Source organism: Felis catus, chromosome C1, assembly GCF_018350175.1.
Source record: "Felis catus isolate Fca126 chromosome C1, F.catus_Fca126_mat1.0, whole genome shotgun sequence".
Lineage (NCBI taxonomy): Eukaryota > Metazoa > Chordata > Mammalia > Carnivora > Felidae > Felis > Felis catus.
The window spans coordinates 1,910,756-1,928,977 of record NC_058375.1 but is presented as its reverse complement, the minus strand read 5'-3'; the positions used below and the strand labels follow the sequence as shown (position 1 = coordinate 1,928,977).

The following is an 18,222-nucleotide window of genomic DNA, read 5'->3' as shown; positions in this document are numbered from 1 at the left end:
GGGGTGGGGGTGGGGGGAGGGGAGGCGCGGGCGGGCGCGCGCGCGCGGCCGCAGGCCAGGTGGGCGCCCAGGTGGGTGGGCGCGCGCGCGCGGGCAGGGCGTGGGCCGGGCGGGAGCGGACGGCCGGGCGCGCCCGGGACACCTGGCCGGGCCACCTGCGTCACCGTCCCCACCTGGCCGGCCGGCGCTCACGTGACCCCGCGGCCGGGCCGGCTCAGCTCCCCGGGCCGCAGGTGTCCGCCCCCGGACCGCCCACCCCGCCCGCTGCGGCCCGGCCGGCGTCGCCCGCGGGCTTGGGGCGTGCGTGGCCGGGCAGTGACCCTGAGCGGGCTCCCGCCTTCCTTCCCGGCCTGGCTAGCCCGCCTCCTCCTCCAGGAAGCCCTCCTGGAAGCCGACCGGCGCAGAGGGGAACCCGATCTTCTCAAGGCAGGAAAGGCGCCACCTTCTGGATTCGTTCAAAAGTGCGGCCGGAGGGCGGCCCAGCACCGCACAAAACACTCTTCGCGGTTGTTGATGTGAGGCGTTGGGGGTCCGGGAGGCCATGGTCGAGAAGGAATACTTGAGAGGCGCCTGGCTGGCCCAGCGGGGAGAGCGTGTGACCCTGGGGTGGTGAGTCCGAGCCCCGGGTTGGGTGTAGGGATTACTTAAATACAGTTTCAAAAACTTAAAAGAAAAAAAATTCTTTAGATGTTTTTGGTGCAAAAACAGGCCGTGTTATTAAAACACGGGGACAGGCGCGGTGGGCAGAAAGAGCTGTCCTGGGGCTGTGAGAAGTGACTGGTTACATACTTTCAGGTTGGGAGGGGGTTAGGGACTGGGAAAGCCTCTAAGGACTTTGGAAGCAAGGTGTCCACGACCTTGAGGGGCCAGCTGCTGTTAGGATAAGGCCATTTACTCCTGTCTAGTAAACCCTTAGTCATGAGACCCTTTAGATGTCTATCAGTGGGCCACGTGCTTGGAGGCTGGTGGCCAGCATGTATCTTGGGGGGATAAAGGAAGGCATTTTTACAGGATCCTGGAGGTCAGGCTAATGTCAAGCCAAGGTTGCCCTTTGCCTTTTTAGCACATTGACATCGAGGCAGCTGAGCTCCTCGGGAAGGTCGCTCTGCCTGTCTCAGGTACTTGTCAGTGGGCTGCAAAGGGACTTTAACCTTTTCTGTATTTCTTCCGCCTTTGTTTCCCACACCAGTGGTTTTCATCACCCCCATTTTACAGGTAGGGCCACTGAGGCTTGGGAAGGAGGGCGCTTGCTAGCCTGTGCAAAGTCAAGCCCAGCCTGCAAGCCTGGCCTTTCCGGGTCTTGTCCACGGTGGGTCCCCCGGGCGGAGGCTGCCACAGAGGCTGATTTCAGGAATCAGGATCCTTAGTCCTGCCGGAGGTGCCAGGGGCTGGGAGAGGTGACCTGTCGTTCCGCCAGGCCGGGGCGGAATGTCCTTTGTCACCCAGCCTCCCCAACCCCCAGCCCCACACCAACCCAGGGTGTGGCAACGGCAGAGTGCTCCCGGTTCGCCCCTGCTCGGGAACCGCCTGTGCCCATCCAGCAGGGGCAGCGGCCTCCACTTCCCCGTGACGCCCACCCCTCTTGTTCACACTCTGCCTGTGCAGCCCCCCTCCCCGCGCCTTTTCAGGGGGAAAGCCCGCGTGACTCTTTCCCAGGCTCCCCATCCTGCGGGGGGCCCAGCCCTGCTCAGGAGAGCTGGAGCCCTCTCCGTGGGAGAGACATCCTCTTGCCCCACTGAGCCGGTGCCAGGCCGCCTGCCGAAACCTCAGGAGCCGTTGTGTGTTTGTGCCGAGTCACGGGGTCTGCCTCTCGTCCCTGCTCTGTTCCTCCTGCAGCTGGTGTCCCAGAAAGAGAAGGCTCGTGGAGGACAGCCGCGGCGCCCTTGGAAGCCCCTGGCGCGAGGGGCGTGCTCGTTACGGCAGCACGCCCTGGTGAGCCCTGACCGTGCCACCTCCCTTCTTCCTGATGTCACAGCCCTTCATCTGGGGCCAGCCCAGGGTTCATCTGTAGCAAGACGCCTTCTCCTTCCTGCTTTCCTTCCTCTTTCGCTTGGAGGTATTTATTGAGCGCCTACTGTGTGCTGACTGTTGGGCTCAGCGTCAGAGATACAGCTCTGAGCAAATCGGATTTGGTCTCTGTCCTGAAGGTCCTGACTGCGGCTTGTGCGGGGGGGAGGCGGGGGGGGGGGGGTCAGCACCACCATACTGCCCCTGAAAAGGGCTAGGAGACCTGAGACCCGGCGGATGAGCTGGAGTTAGCTGGATGAAAGGGGACGGAGGGGTGTCAGGCAGGGTCGCAGCACGTGCGGAGGAGGCTCTGAGGTGGGAGGGCGTGGGGCTGGGGTAGAAGGAGCAGGATGGGGGTAGGACGGGGCAGACTGGCGTGGCCTTGCCATCTGGGCGTGCGGTCTATCGTTTCTCCTCAGGGCAGCAAGGAGCCGCTCAGGTGGGGGCAACGGGCCGAAATGATCAGATCTGCTGGAAAGACCCCTCAGGCAGCAGAGGAGAGGGCAGGGAGGACGGCTGAAGCAGACACCCTGAGCCCCAACCCAGACCAAGGAAGCTGATGTCTTGCCTCTGGAATGCTTTCAGGGCGGGGAGCTCACCCCCTCCCAATACGGATCGTTGCATTGTCTGCCTTCATCACGTTTCTTAGACGTTCCTGGCGTGACGTGGTATCCAGATTTTTCATCATCCTGGCATGTCCCCCCCCCCCCCCCCCCCCAAGACACTTCAAAATGTGCCAAAATCCTTCTCAAAATGTGGTCTTCGGAACAGAACCCGGTACCACGCCAGTATAAGAAAACGGGGAAAGACTCACCTCCTCTCTTCTGGATATGATACCTCTGTTAATACAGCCTCATCCTGCTGCAGCCCTTACACGTATCCATCCCACAGCACAGAGCCCGAGGCCCTATATGCAGCAGGGGCTCAGCCAGTGCCTGGTGACTCACTGATGTGATCTGAGGTCCCAGGACTGAGCCCCAGAGATGGCGAGTGCCAGCCTCCTTCTGACCTGTCTCCAGGTTCCCTTTTCCGGAAAGGCCCATTGCTAAATTTCCATTTGAATGCACTGGGACGTGCATTTGGGTGAATTTTCAGACCACCTTGGTGCCTGTGCTGACCCCAGGCCTTGGTGCGGTGGGCAAGGTGCAGGGGCGTGTCAGCCCGCAGGGCACAGTCTAGCCCGGGGGCATAGGCCCGCCCTCCCCTGGCAGCTCCCTCTCCGGGGCTGGGTGAGGGGGTGCCACAGCCTCACAGGGCCGACTTGGCATTTTCTTGGGTGTCGTGGTTTGAAGGGTCCCGCCCAGCACACCTGTGGCCGGCCCAATGCTTGCCCGGCGTCGGGGCTCCCATCCCCTGCCACGGGGTGTAGGTGCCACCTGGGGGACCCAGATTGGCCACGGGAAGGTGCCCAATGGGGCCGTCAGTGCCATCTGTGTGTGTTTTGGGTAGGGGGTGCCGATGGCTGACCCCTGTGGGTGGACAGCTTCTGGGCAGAGCCCTGGGAAAGGTGGGGCGCTGCTGCCCTCCAGAGGCCATCTTAGGTACTGCACCCACAGGCCCAGCCTGTAGGAAGGGGAGCTGGTGGTTCTTGGGCCTTGGGCCGGGGGGAGACGAGGGCCGGTGGGTGCCTGACCCCCACTCGGTGCTTTCCTATAAAACGCATCTTCAGAACCCTGCTTGGTCATTGCAGGGTTAATCCCCACCCCAGCCCTTCCTGCCCAGTACCTACTTGGCCCCACCAGCACCCCGAATCTGGCTCTGTCCCCAAACTGGGGGGCTCTGGGGGGCATCTCCTTGTCTCCAGCTGGCTCAGTGTGTGGTTGGGGCCAGGTGACCCGGAGCGAGTGGCTTGCCTTCCCCGGGCCCCTACTGTCTCAGTCGCAAGCTGGGGGTTAATGATGATCGTCTAAGTAGTGTAGACCTGGTTCTCAGGAGGGGCCTGGAAGGGAGCGGCCCCGGGGTCATAAGTGGGGGGAGAAGGACCCCAGGGCTGCCCGCAGGGGTGAGTCTCTTCAACTCTCTGCGCCCTGTGGCTGAGACCACGAGTGCCGGGGGCCAGGGGACTCCGTGGCCCTCCTTCCCCACTTCGGGCCTCCGGGCTGGCCCCGCCCCTGGCTGACAGATGAAGGCTGTTTATCTCATGAAACCCCGCGAGGCCCTCTTCAGGGCCCCCCAACATCAAAAATAAGGACCCCAGTGTTTGCTCCCCGAAGCTCAGGGCCTTTGCACATGCCATGGTTTCTGCCTGGGATTCTCTTCCTCGGCAGTCTTCGCGGAGCCGTCCCCCGATCCTGCACACCTTTGCCTCAAGCACACCTTCTCAACCAGGCCTTTGCTCACCACCCCACAGAGGAAGGAAGGCACTCCTCACCAAACCCATTACTCCTGGTTCCTTGAGGTGGGTTGACTTGAGTTCCTCCCAAAATACGTTAACATCCTAATCCCAGTATCTGTGGCGTGCCCTTATTTGGAAATACGATTTTGCAGATGTAAGTAAGACAACGTCAGAGTAGAACAGGCTGGGCCCTAAATCCAGTGCTCAGTGTCCTCATACAAAGGGGGACATTAGACACAGAACAGAGAAGGCCAAGGGACAACAGAGGCGAGGGCTGGAGTGACGTGGTCACAGGCCGAGGGACATGAGGATGGCCGGCAGCACTAGAGGCTGGAAGAGACGAGAAAGACCCTGCCCTGGAGCCCCCAGAGGGCAGGCGTTCAGACCTCCCGCCTCCAGACGTGACAGGACCCGCTTCTGTGGCTTAGAGCAGCCCAGGGAGCAGATTCAGGCAGCTGTCTCCCTGTCTCCTCTGCCCTCCGGTGAGTCCTCTGCTTTGCTCATCTGTTTCCCGGTGTCCCTCTGGGCCTTGGACGCCCGCTTGTGGGGGTGGGAGCGGGCTGATCTGCAGAATGGTGGCCGGTCGGCCCGGGTTTCACGGGCTTTCGTGTGGCGGGCCTGGAAGGACTTGGAAGGGTCTGGAAGGGCCCAGAGGGGGCTGGAAGGGTCTGGAAGGGGCTGGAAGGGTCTGGAAGGGCCCAGAGGGGGCTGGAAGGGTCTGGAAGGGGCTGGAAGGAGCTGACAGGTCCTGGAAGGACCTGGAAGGGGCTGGCAGGGCCTGGAAGGGGCTGGAAGGGCCTGGAAGGGCCCAGAAGGGGCCAGAAGGGCCTGGAAGGGCCTGGAAGGGGCTGGGGCAGTCGGCCGGAGCTCACCCCGCACACCCCAGACTCCCTACTGGCCCGAGGGTTTTTTAGCCTTGAGAATTGAAAGGCAGCTGCCGTGTGGCCCTGGTTCCTGCCTTTCCCATGAAAGCCTTGGAGGTGATGCCACTGTCCCATCTCTGGGCCATCGCAGGAGGCCACAGGCCGCCTCAGCTCCTACAGCCAGCGTCCCAGGCCTGGAGCTGCACATCGGTGTGTGTGCCTTTGGAAGGTAACGTGTGGGTCAGCCTGGAGCTCAGGAATGAGGGGCCTTCCCCATGCAGCGTCCCCAGTGGGGGGAGGATGTGCACCCCCAACCCCGTGACTGCCCGGGTTTCCCTCTAGGGAAGTCGATGCTCAAGTCTGCAGGACCCCTTTTCCGTGGCCTGAGGGCACCCAGTGCCCCTGGACGTCTTGCTCTGAGACTTCCAGGGGCCGCTGGGGCTGCAGCCCAGAGAGATGATGCCCTGGGGCCGGCGGCCCCCCAGGAGGCCTTTCGGCCCGACCATCTGGGTGTCTGGTGCCGGGGCCGAGGACAAGCAAGGCCGCGGGGCGTGTCTACGTCCCCTTTCAGGGCCGAGCGCCCAGTGCCCGTGGCCTGCCCCCCTCCCTTCCTGGGAATGTGCCGGGGGGAGGGAAGGGGCACAACCGTGTCCTTTATTCTCTGGGCCCGGGCACCGGGCTGACCGACCCCTCGCTGCGGGGCCCTGTGTCCAGCCGGCGGGCAGCTGGGAAAGGCCTCGCTGATCTCGGAGGACGCTGCGGCCGTGAGTGGGCCTGAGGACAGAGGCTCCTCTGTGCTGGGTGAGTGGAGGCCCGGGCCGGGTGGGGTCCCCAGAGGGGGGCGGGGGCGGCACAGGAGCCCGATTGCCAAGCGGGGCCTGGCTGCCTGTCTGGCCCACCAGGGGAGCCCTGCCGAGCAGAAGGCTCAGCTCAACAGAAGGCCACTCGCCCTTGTCCCCCAAAGGGCAAACGGTCATTACTTGCCATTAAGCGCCTACTGTTTGCATCCTTTTATTAAGTTCTTACGCCACGTAACTGAGAGGTGACGCTTTGCCCGTTGTCACCTGGCTAGTGAGTGGCCGCAGTCAGGATGAGTCTGTCTGACCGCAGAGCCCGGGCCCCTGTGCAGTGATCACGGACTCTTTCAGGTTTCCAAAGAGGCAGGGAATTTTTTTAAAAACATGTGTATGGCCTCCAGCTGAGAGTTTCAAACATTGTAAGGATTTCACTTACAGTGAAAGCAGCTCCCATAATCACCAACCAGAAAACTGAACAGAAACTACAGGAAGGCGGGGGACATGGTTCCTGGGAGGAAGAAGCGAGTCGGGAGAGCCCCACAGATGCACGGCTTTCTTCCAAGAGGCAGAACGCGGTGGTCTGACCCAGCTGGGGGGACAGACGTGGGGTTCAGGGAGGTGGGGGAGGGGGCGGGGACGTCTGGCAGAGGTTCAGAGACGGAGCTCCAGGAAGCCTCCAGAAACGCTACTCTGTGCACACGCAGAGGGAGGTCCCAGGAAGCCAGGCACAGAGCAGTTACCAGGACCAACAGCACTCAGTGTCCACGCAGGGCCTGGGGGCTTTAAATGCCACTCACCCAGAATGAAGAGGCCTCGTGGCTGCGGGGCATTTGATGGGGACCAAAGGCCGTATTTCAGGTGTGAGCTTAGCCTTCAGGTGTGAAGGCTGCTGTATGCCTGAGCCGATGAGCTGTGCAGTAAGCCTTGAAAAGACCAGGCGGGTCTCTGTCATCACTTAACGCCCCGTTGGCACAAAACTCAACATCCTTAAAAAGAACGCCAACAAAATCTAGGATCTCAACAACTTAGCATTTACAAGCTCCAGCACCTGGTGATTTAAGGAATCTTTGCCCAAAAGGATTTAAAGGAATCTGGGCACAAAATCAAAAAAAGAAGGTATGGTGAGTGTAATCAAAAGGGAAAGAATAATAGTCAAATGCAAATTCTAAAGACAAAAATAGACAATATATAAAAGTAAAAGAAACAGTAGCAGCAGATAATATGCTACGGAAGAAAAGATCCGTGAACTTGAAGCTCGGCCGATTCGAGTTCCCCGAAATGAACACCGAGAGAGCAAAGCCTGGAAAAAGCAGGCAGAGGCTTGCTGATCTGGGCTGATGTCAAGCAGTCTCACGATAATACGTAGAGTCGGAGGCCCCAAAGGGGTGAGGGGCGAGAATGTCTGTGTGACAAAGTCATGGCCAAAAATGTTCCAAGTGTGAGAAAATCCTCAAGCCCACAGATCCGAGAGCCTCAGGAGTACAAAGAGAGCCCCACCGTGGCACCTGGCACCTCATAATCCGATGACTAGGAACCACGGCGGAGAGAAAGCCTTGACGCCTTAAGAGAATCAAGACACGAATCACGGCTGAGTCATCACTGGAAACCCCGTGAGCCTGGGGAACGGAGCCCCGTCCCCGGCGTGTTAAAACCATCTACAACCAAGATGTCCGTTTCTGGTGAAGGTGTCCTTCAAAACTGAAAGTGAGGTCAGTACATTTTCAGACAAAGGATAAGAGACCTGGCACCCCAAGAATGTCAAAGGAGGTTTTTTGGGGCAAAAGGATATGATGAGAGAGGTACATTCAGGTGTGCACAAGCCATAGAAGCCCCTTGGGAACTGTAAACACGTGAAAACACGTGAGATTTTTTTCCTGGATGTATTTTAACAAGTTCTTTACAAGATAGTAGACTATTTTTAAAAAACTATTTTTATTAATTTTTTAATAAATTTCATTATAAACATTTATAATTTTTTAATAAATTTTTATAAATTTCACACTCTCAAAAATAAATTTAAAAATTTTTAATATTTATTTCTGAGAGAGACAGAGACAGAACGGGAGCGGTGGAGGGGCAGAGGAAGATTGAGGGAGGCACAGAATCCGAAGCAGGCTCCAGGCTCCGAGCTGTCGGCACAGAACCCGACACGGGGCTCCAAGTCACGAACCTTGAGATCATGACCTGCGTCGAAGTCGGACGCTCAACTGGTTCCCCGAAAGTAGAGTATTTAAAGCAAGAGTGATGACGTGGAGTTTCTGACACGTGTAGAAGTAAGATATACTGAGGCAGAGAATAGAATTATACTTTTGCAAGGTTCATACATTTTATGTAAAATGGTATAATGTCATTTAAAGATAGATACTCGTAATAAATTAAAGATAAAGCACTTGACCCAACCCGGGACTTAACAACGATAAAAATCGTGGCAATGTAGGGACAGAAGGGAGCTTCCTCGTCCAGGTACAGGCACCTACAGCTGGCATGGTGCCCAGCGGTGAGGAGCGGGCAGTGGTCTCCTTCGGCTCTGGTGCCAGACAGAGAGGTCCACCCTGTCCACTTCTGTTCCCTGTTGGTCCTTGCCAGGGCCGTGGGGCAAGAAAAAGCATACATTTTGGAAAGGAAGAACTGTTTCTCTCTCTTTAAATGACCCCCTAAGTGTCTACAAGTCATTGAGGAGAAGATTGGAGCCCCTCCCCAGCCTTTCCCCCGCTCCCGCCTCTGTCTCTCCAGCTTCCCAGGGAAAACCACTCCCAGGGCGCCTGGGTGGCTCGGTCGGTTAAGCGTCTGATTTCAGCTCAGGTCATGATCTCACATTCGTGGTGTCGAACCCTGCGTCGGGCTCTGCGCCGACCGTGTAGAGCCTGCTGGGATTCTCTCTCCCCCTCTCTCTGCCCCTCCCCTGCTCTGCACGTGCACGCACGCTCGCTCCAAATAAATAAATAAACATTTAAAACCCAGCCTTCTCTGAGTTGGGTATTTATTCACCTCGTACATGTTCCTATCCGCTTTCTGCTCACATAACCTGCCATAAACAGTCCGCAGAAACGCTCCTGGCATTTCTAAGCTGTGCGGGCGGTTTCAGCTGGAAGTCTGTGCCTACAAGGTCTGCACTGGGTGGTCCGGGCGGGACTTGGGTGGCCGAGGGGTGAACGGTGGGCACACCCAAATGCCTGTGGTAAAGCAAGGCTGGGAGCCCCCCGAGCTGGGCCCCCGAGATCCAGGCTGGGTGCTGTAGGGCAGGCTGGACAGGTGGGGCCCCTCCCTTGCCAGCCTGGGTGGAAGGTGCCAAGTCCCTCTAGGGACCTCAAGCTTCATGATGGACTCGTGTCTCAAAGAGGGAGTGGGCGGGACACAGTTTTTACAAAAATCAGGTTAATTGAGGTACAAGGCACCTGTAACTAGACCGCCCCTCGGAATGTACTGTTAGTTGAGTCTGACACAAGTGCGTAGGTGTGTAACCACACTCACGCCCCGGCCAGCCTCCCCCGCCTCTCTTCCCACCTCCAGCCCCCTCCCCGTCCCTACAGCTCTGCCTTTTCTAGAATGCCTTGTGTCCGTGTATTTTCAGAGACTGAACGTACTGACAACGGCCAGATCGTACGTAGAGACAGGAGTCTGACCTCTGACCCACAGTGTGAGAGAAAAACCCAGAAAGTCAAACAGGAACCCCCGGAACGATGAGCCCAGAGGGGCCAGGACTCGATCCATCACCGGCGGCCTCCCTACGTTTTGTCCCCACCTCCGGCTCTGGAGCAGCCAGAGGAAGCCGCGTGCGCCCCCAACCAATCACGTGGGGTGCCTGCTTCTGGCCAGTGCCTCGACTCCCTGGTGCCATCTGGGCTCATCTGGAACTTTCCCTTTTTCCACCGGGAGGCTCCCCAGGCCCCTGCCGTCCTGCGAATCTCCGCCAAGTCCGGTGCTGTTGGCGGACCCCCTGCTGCACGGAGCTCTGAGTAACGTCCTCTGTCCTCTGACGGGCGGCCTTCCGTCACTCCCATGGCTTGTGCTTTCACTCACCAGTGGATGGACACTCAGGTTCTTTCCAGTTTGGGGCGATTACAGATAAAGCCGCTGTGGACGTCGGCATACAGATCTTTGTGCAGATGTTGGTTTTTCAGCTCACTCACTGTGTTCTAGAAGCAGGCTCTTGCTCTCTACAGGCTTGAAGGCTTCCCGGAACCTCCTGAGGGGCTCAGGAATCGGAGGGCCACAAGCCAGGTCCCAGGACAGAAGAGGCAACTCTGTCCTTTAGGGTTTTGGGTGGCCCCAGCCCCCCGCCCCGCGGGGCCTCAGCTGGTGCCCACGTCCCCCTTCTTGTGACCTTAGAATTCTATCCTCTTCTGCCCTGGACCCTGGAGCTGACTCTGGCTTCCCTTTCCTGAATCCAGAATAAGCCGTGTGGAAGACGTTGCCGGCCACGGTGAGCACAGGTGCCTTTTCCTTCACGGAGACCGCGATCCTGGCCGGCGACTGCAAGGCCCTTCCCGCGCCAGAACCCCGCCCGGCTCCTCGGACCCCACGAAAGCCACCTTGCGTCGGGCCATTTTGCCCCGAATGGGGACACATCTCGGTTCGGGGAAGACATTTGCTGCCGCGAGAAAGAAGGTTAACGATTCTCAAAATAGCTTCTCTGCAAATAAGCAACAGGCTCGCTTGGCCCCAGCTGAATCTGAGGGCAATTTCAAAAGCATCTCTTTTCCCAGAAAACAGATTCCTCATTGACACATGTTTCTCCAGTTGATTCTTGCCCCCCACCCCCTGCCTTTTCCTCCGTCTTCTGTGCAAGGAGCTGGGTTGCAGAGACAAAGTCCGCTTGTCAGCGGCTGGTCCTCTCTGCTCTCCCTTCCTCCGGGCGCCCCGACAACAGGGCTATTATCAGATAGCTCCCTCGTGGCTTGGAGTTTCCTCTCCCCTCAGGGCGAACGAGGAGGAAGGTTGCCAGGCTGGACAAGGACGGGAGGCACCGGAGCCCCGGGGCGGCGAGCTCCGGGAAGGGCCGCGGTGGGGGGCCCCGGCCACTGTCACTCTGTCGCTGGAGTAACTTGGAAGCACAGCCATTCGTCAGGCTCGTGATTCGCATGATCTGTCCTCCGAGAACGGAAGTGTGTCCCCCAGAGACAGGCCTCTCGCGCTGCCCCCTCGCCTGGAGCTCTGGGGTGAACCCCACATCTGACCATCGGGGTCAAGACCTCAGAGACACCTCATCAGTCACATCTGGGGGGAAAATGACCTGGAAACATTCAAACGCTTCCCCCAACCGACGCCTCCCTGGGGAAACACACTTCACTTGATGGTATTAAGAGAATGCAAAGGCTCAATGCCCCAGATTTGGGTCCGGGGATCTTGTTTCAAGATCAACTTCTGTTTCTTCCCTTTTGTGGCTACCAGCACTGCCGTGGCAGGGACCCCAGGCCTCCTCTCCCCGTCGCTCCCGTCAGAGCCCGTTCGGGCCCCTCAGAGGCACTGCCGTTCCCAGAATCCATGTGGGAACTTGCCTGCAGCGAGGGTCCTTATAGCAAATCGTCTATCCGTCCGTCCATCCACCCATCTACGCGTCCACGTGTGCAGCCCATCTTCTACCGAGAGAGTGTTCAGGCTAGGCCTTGGGGATTGAGAGGTGAGTCCTGACATTTCCCATCTCTGCAGCCCCAAATCCAGTGCAAGTGCTGATTTCTGACCAGGGAACAGGTGCAGGGGCCTCTGTGAGTCCCGGGGGGCCGAGAGGTTGCGGGGAAACTCTGGACCAGACACTTCTATGGCTGCCGGGGGGAAGGCATCGTCCCCCAGTTCGTCTGTTGGACATTAAGTCTTGTTTTCTTCCTGCCTCACACCCCTGGGGAGGGCCGTGTGTCGTCTTGGTGAGGGTGGGGGCTGTTCTGCTAGAGAGACAGCTCCTTGAGTGTGCAAGCCAAGCTATCCACCTCAACTCCATGCTCTGGTGGAAGGAGAGAGGCCACTGGGCGGACTTCCTGCTGTGAGTCCCCGGAATTTAGGGGCTGAACCTTGCACTTGAGTGGGTGAAGGTGGGGGGCACGTAAAGGAGGGGCGAGGAGCCCCCCTGAAGCCCCAGGCATCTGTTCAGTCCCGGTCCACCTGGCCGTCGCCTGGTGGGCAGGCTCAGGTCCCGACTGGGGACAGTGCAAGGACAGCAGGCATAGCCACTGTGGAGGGCTGGCCGGCGGGGAGGGCTAGTCAGTGGGGAGGTCCGCCCTCGGGAACGGCTGTGTTTAGGATTGGCCTTATGGGATGGGCTTCTCCACCGCCAAGAGACGTCATACAAGAGTTCCCGGTGGCCGGCTCGGGGCCCAGGTGCAGCTGGAGGCATCAGGCCTGGAGGTGGACACGCCTGGGGGCCCAAGTGCCTCGGGGGAGACGCACTTAGGGGAGAGCCCGCCTGGAGATCACCGCTCTCACCGCAGGGCCATCCAGAGTGGTGGCACCTTCACTGAGATTGTTTTCTGGGAAATGCGACTAGCGAGGGTCCCTGCCCTGGCGGTGGTGTTGAGATGATGGCCTTGCACGTCTCGCAGCCTGTCCCCGGGGACCCTTGACCCAGGCTGGCGAGCCTTGCCGCTGGCCACGCTCCGACCCCGAGTCCTTCCCCACCCCGGGGGCCTCTGTTGCCCCTCAGTGAAGCTCGCGGGCACCGAGACTTAGAAAAGCACACAGATTTATTGCGTATCAATCTCATGTATAAATTCATTGTAGCATCGGAAAGATTACATATAGTCCTATTCTACAGCATTAACCTCCGATCGGCTGCTCTAGCCTTCATCTTAAAGACGTTTCTCGACACAAGTACATCTGTCTTTATCACAAGCATCAAAACGAAATCTGCAGAATCACTCTCGATGATTTGCTACACGGGGTGTCTTTGACTTCACGGTCGTCAGCGATTTCCGCGTCGATTAAGAACTGCGCTTTGGCGTGAGCAGTTCTGAGCTCCTAGTCCGGAGGACGTAGACCCTAATCACGTAATTCAACAAGTGCATCTACGGAATTCTCCTTTTCATAAAAATTTCACGAACAGACACAGTAATGACCGCTAAACACGAGCCATGCACGGTTTACTGGTAACAGAAGCAATTTACAATCAGGGGGACATGGGACACACACCTGCCTCCTTCTCAATGGTTTTTTTTTTTTTTAAAAAAAACATTATCTGAAAGCCTGACATTTACACTTGATTTCTTTTTCAACACTATACAGTTCTAAAAGAAAAACGAAACAAAAACCCAGAAAACAAACGGAACCGAATCTGTAATGGAACAAGGGCAAGTGGGGGGGGGGGGGTCTTGCCAGCAGTTACACATGCACACGTGATGTGTTCTGACACGGGGGCTCAGCTTCCCTCGTCTCGGGAACACCGACGGTAGGAAACACACCGAGAGACACCTTGGGAAGTGCTCTGCTCACGAGTGAATTGCACGATTGGAAACTCAAGCTGCCTTTTGCTTTGTTTTCTTTTCTTTCTTTTCCCAAAGCCGTAGTACGAATCGGGGACAGAAAGGAAAAACACCACAAAACTGGAATGCAGGGAGGGAAGGAAGGCTCCTGGACTCACGCAGGAATGTCTTGTCACAGTATTGCTCGCTGCTGCACAGACAGTTTCATGGCTTTTGATTCCCGGCTGACCTCCACCGACCGGGAGCGGCCGCGGCCTCGCCACCCTAGCCGGGCCGGGCGCGAGGTACCCGGCTCTCCTGGGTGGCGCTGCCCCCTCGCCTCTCTCCCGGGCAGCACAGTAAATACAGCTCAGTAGATTTCAGTCACTTGGGCAGGGGGACGAGGGACGGGGGGACGGGGCGGGGGGACCACAATCCAGTGCTTCGAGGCTTCAAGGCTACCACGGGTGACACGTATTTGGGCAAGTGCTTTGCGAACGCTCATTGAAGAAGCAGCTAGGACAGAGAGGGCCGAGGGCCCTGCGAGTTTCCGGGGCCAGGCTCGGGCCGTGGAGGCGCTGGGCCTTTCGGGGTCTGGGCAGACCGGCTGTGCTCCTGCCTCGGACGGGAAGGCCGCCGGGGCTCACCCTGTCCACCGATGCGCACCCGGGGTCCCAGGCGGGCTGCAGGAGTGCACACCCCTGGGTTCAGAACAGGGGGTCTCTGGGGCCTACTCATGAAGGCCCTGTCTGGCCAAAGGATCGGAGCCCCATGCGTCCTACCCAATTGTCCCGGGGCCGAGAGCAGCGGAGGGGGCGGGGGTGGGACGGCGTCGGCCCGCTGGCGGCCGCGGTCTGAGGGACGGAGGGCAGGGCAGGAGGCTTCCTTCTGAATTTCCATTAGGGGATGTCAATCGTCCAAAGAAAGAACACCGTCGAGGCTGGACAGAAGGACCCTGGCCCGGTGGTGCCCGAGTGCACGGGCCTGACCCTGGCCACCACCCAAGGACACGTTGGCCAGCCAGCCCGTTCCCCTGTTGCAGCCGTGCCCTGAGGCTCGGGTCTCAGAATTCTGGCCGTCCGGCTCCCCGGCCCCCCACCGTCCGGCCCCACGGGCCTGATTGGCCCGTGCTGGTGCTGTGGCCCGGAGACGGAGAACCGCAGGGAGGGCAGCTCCCTGTGGTCTGGGGCGGGGAGAAGTGCCAGGCGTGGGGAGGAAATGGTCACTCTGTCGGGGGTCCAGGGACAGACCCCCCCGGACCCGTCAAGTGCTTGGGCCCACGGGACTGAATGTTTAGGAGAAATGGGGCTAGCGCTCTCGCTGTTCTCAGGGGGACAAAGGTAAGGACTCAAGATGTGCATGGGGCGCTGGGAGGGAGGGAAAGAGAAAGATGCCTGCCGGGACTGGCCGGAAAGGACACGACGCCCCTTATCTGGGACCACGGAGAACAGGCACTCAGGTCTCCACCGGCCAAACTTCCTCTTTTGGGCGGAGAGAGGCATATCGCAAAAAAAAGCACACACCTTACTCTTTAGCAGAAGAAATGTAATTAGGGTTTACAGAAGTGGGCGTTTATGTCCGAGGTCGGCTCTGCGAAACGGTCCGACGCGGATGGAGGGGAATTCGGAAAGCCCACGCCACGCCTGGCGGGCCCGGGGTGGAGGTGGGCGCGTGTGAGGAGGTGAGGGGGCCCCGCCTGCAAAGCCTCAGCCCTTCCTGGAGCGCGGCCACCTTCCAGCCGCACGCGCGTGTGAGCGGCCTGGGCGCCCGCGAGGCCGGCCGGGTCTTGCTGCCTCCTGTGGACCGAGAGCAGGGTGGGAACCCTTTCGCCGGGGCCCGCGGGCCTCACGCGGGCCTCCAGCGCCGACACAGACGATTGTCGCTGGCCTGGAGCGGCGGGGTGGGGGGACCCGGGGGCGCGGCTGCTCCGGCCTGCCTGCTGCCCCTGGGCCAGAGCCAAGGACTCGTGCCCCGCCAGACCCCCGTCCTCAGGTGCGGCCGCGCCCTCACCGCTTGCGTCTACATTCGTTTTTAAGGGCCACTTGGGCGATCTTCTTCTCTTCTTGTTGGGACACTCTTACTCTTTTTTTTTTTCTTCCAAACAATAAAAGAAATAAATAGAACACTTGTCTTAAATGCAAAGGTAACTGAGACTCTAATTTAACAAAAACACGTGATTGTCTGGAAACGGGGCAGCAGGATCCGTCGGGGGGCGCGGGGGTATTTGGCACATTTAAAACCTCCCCGCTCCCTGGTTATCAATCACACAACACACAACCTTATACACGGTTTTGGTCCTTCACTAGATACTTATATTAACAATATTTCTTCACAATAAGAATGTCTAATGCCAAAATACTGTTAAGGAAGAAATAAAATAAGAAAAGAAATGAATTAGAAAAAATTACAAGTTATATACAGATTCAGGTAAATTCCATCAGGGAAACAAATTATGAGTTGAAATTGGCCCCTATGGGAATAACTTAAAGCCCATCCGCGTGGAGAAGGAGACCCGTCCCGACCGGGCTGTGCTGTCTTTGCTCCCGAGGCGGGTCCCACCTGGATGCCCTTCCGTTCTGGAGCCGGGCCGGCCCGCCGGGAAGCCGCGCGTGGAGCGGAGGTGGCGGTCGCGTCCTGGAGCCCGGGTCTCACGCGGGCACAGAGCCTGGCGGGCGGCCTCGGGCAGGGGAGCCGCAGAACGCGCCCCACGGCGGCCACGGGGGATGCCCACTCTCCCCCTTGTCCGTCTGACGGTGCGGGTGGGGGTCGTCGGGCTGGAGACCCGGTGTGGCCAGCGGGGCCCCCCTCCGGCAGGGTGGCTGGCGTGGGTGTGGCTGACGTGCAGGCCGTGTGGGCAGGAGCGTGGGATGCCAAGCCCACCCTCGCACAGGGGACCAGAGCCGCGGCTCCCGCCTTCCCCGTTCAATCGGGGGGGTCTTGGTGGGGGCCACAGGCACGACTCACATGCCACACACACCTCCCAGCCTTGGGCCAGCCCAGGACAGCACGTCTAAGAATTCCGAGGTACAGTCTGAAACTGCTCCCAGGGGAGGGCCCCAGCCCCCTTGGTTCTGCGCAGGGCTGGGGTGGTGGGGGGGGGGGCAGAATCACGGCTTTACAAACACGGTCAGGGATAGAAAATTTCTCCGTTATCTACAGTATAAAGAGCACACCCAAACACGGTACCAGTTCCCAGTGTGGGCTTGCAAATAGGCTGAGATTTCAAAGCAATGCAAAATTACTCTTAAAAAACAATTTGCAAGTCATTTTTCGATTCTTTAAAAAATACTGTCTATTTTTAAAACCACATGCTTAAATAGACTCTGTCGTCAATAAGATTACCAAAAGGGTTACTCTCGTGATTCTCATTATAAAAATCGGTGGGGCGATCTCCCTTTCCAGGGCACACCCGTGTCCGTCCGTTCCTTTCCGGGGCACCAGGCGGGTGCCAAAGTGGCCCGGCTGGCTTCAGTTTGGGACTGAAATCCCGCCCTCACCCGGCGGGTCGGTTCCGTGAGCAGCTCCCGCGAGCCGCACGTGGCCGGCCGTGCGTTGTACCATTTCTGGAACGCTGTTCCGGAGACCAATTCTTAGACGGTGGGGCTCCAGGACCGCTCAGCGACTCCTGGGTTCTGAGTTTTCACCGGAAAAGTTAGAGCTGAACCATAGTGTGTGTGTGTGTGTGTGTGGGGGGGGGTGCTGAGGAGTGATCCACACAGGTGATGGGGGGTCTCTCTGGCCCAGGCCACGCCGCTCCCCAAGGCTCACTTCTCCATCTCCCGCAGCCGGGACTTCTGTTGGGACGTCGGGGCCCCACGATGCCTTGCTTGGACTCAGACCCCAGCCCGTCCTGGGCCCGTCAGAGGTGGTTGATGGGGTTAAAGGCTCCGGACTCTGGCGTGGCTCCCGTGATGTTTAACCAGGCGTCCAGAGGGCTCTGGGAAGAGGTGTGGAGAGGAGCCTCCTCGGAGAGGGACAGCATCATTGCATACGCCTGGCCGGGGAGAGGACAAGGACACACGTGCACACACACACACACACACACACACACACACAACAGGCAGGTGAGCTGCGTGAGCTGGGGTTCTGTAGATCCCAGAGGGCCCCTTCCTAGCCCCCCGTTGCCCTCTGGCTGGGCTTAGCCTTGCGCAGATCCAGACTCTCCCCTGGGGCCCGGAAGCGGAAGATATGGTGGGAGGTGGCGGGGTGAGTGTCTGCTGGGCTCCTGTGCAGACAGTGGCAAGAAGCCGTGGTCCTGGCTGGCCTCTGTGCACAGGGGCCCCTCGGCTCTTTGCGGTGCTCCCCCTGCCCCACCCCCACTTTTTCGAGGGCCCTGGGAGTTGCTGGTGGTTGACAAGAGGCAGCGTCTGTCTGGGGGGCACCGGTGGGCCTGGGGGCTGCCCGTCTGGACCACCGTGGGGACAGCGCGGAGCGACCCGGGGAAGCGGACGCACAGCTGGTCTGAGCTGGGCGCCGACACGTTTCTGGGCCTGGGGCGTGGCTGGCCCACGGGACGATTCTGCCACAAGACACAGGCCACGAGGTAATGGGACCTGGGGACCGTCCGGAGCAGAGCGGGGCGGGGGAAGGCCGACCCTCCTCCCACCCGGGTTTACACTCTGGACAGGATTAGTAAAAAGACAAAGACAGACACGCAGACGGTTTTTGCTGAGACTCAGGGGTGGGCCGACGGAGACCCCGCCCCTCTAGACGGATGAAAGCAGGAAGCAGGGCCCTGCGGCCGCCTGCGCTACAGAAGGGGGGGTCGAGGCCCAGCCTGACGCCCTCGCTGACCCTGTCGGAGCTCCACTGTGGAACGAGTGGCTGTGTGA

At 59.2% G+C, this 18,222-nt stretch overlaps 1 protein-coding gene and 1 long non-coding RNA gene across 15 annotated transcripts in view; one reads left to right on the top strand and one right to left on the bottom strand.

Moving 5' to 3' along the window:
* Positions 1-76: 76 nt before the first annotated feature.
* On the top strand, positions 77-13,448 carry LOC109502036. Of its 7 annotated transcripts, XR_006583832.1 has the most exons (6): positions 77-2,056; positions 2,427-4,405; positions 4,495-4,824; positions 5,315-5,434; positions 5,920-6,006; positions 6,441-7,969. It is a non-coding gene; the product is annotated as an uncharacterized LOC109502036 (long non-coding RNA). The 7 variants fall into 7 exon arrangements; XR_006583833.1 differs by adding an exon at positions 9,574-13,448 and having other exon boundaries at positions 4,495-6,006; positions 6,441-7,711; XR_002744273.2 differs by having other exon boundaries at positions 77-1,118; positions 1,216-2,056; positions 4,495-6,006.
* The window catches only part of PRDM16 (PR/SET domain 16), a 313,792-nt gene continuing 308,228 nt past the window's right edge, over positions 12,659-18,222 (bottom strand). For all 8 annotated transcript variants that reach the window (XM_023257992.2, XM_023257993.2, XM_023257995.2 and 5 more), the window contains one exon: positions 12,659-17,384. In XM_023257992.2, coding sequence (XP_023113760.2) covers positions 17,250-17,384 — 135 coding nt within the window. In that variant the 3' untranslated portion in view covers positions 12,659-17,249. The remainder of the gene's footprint in view (positions 17,385-18,222) is intronic.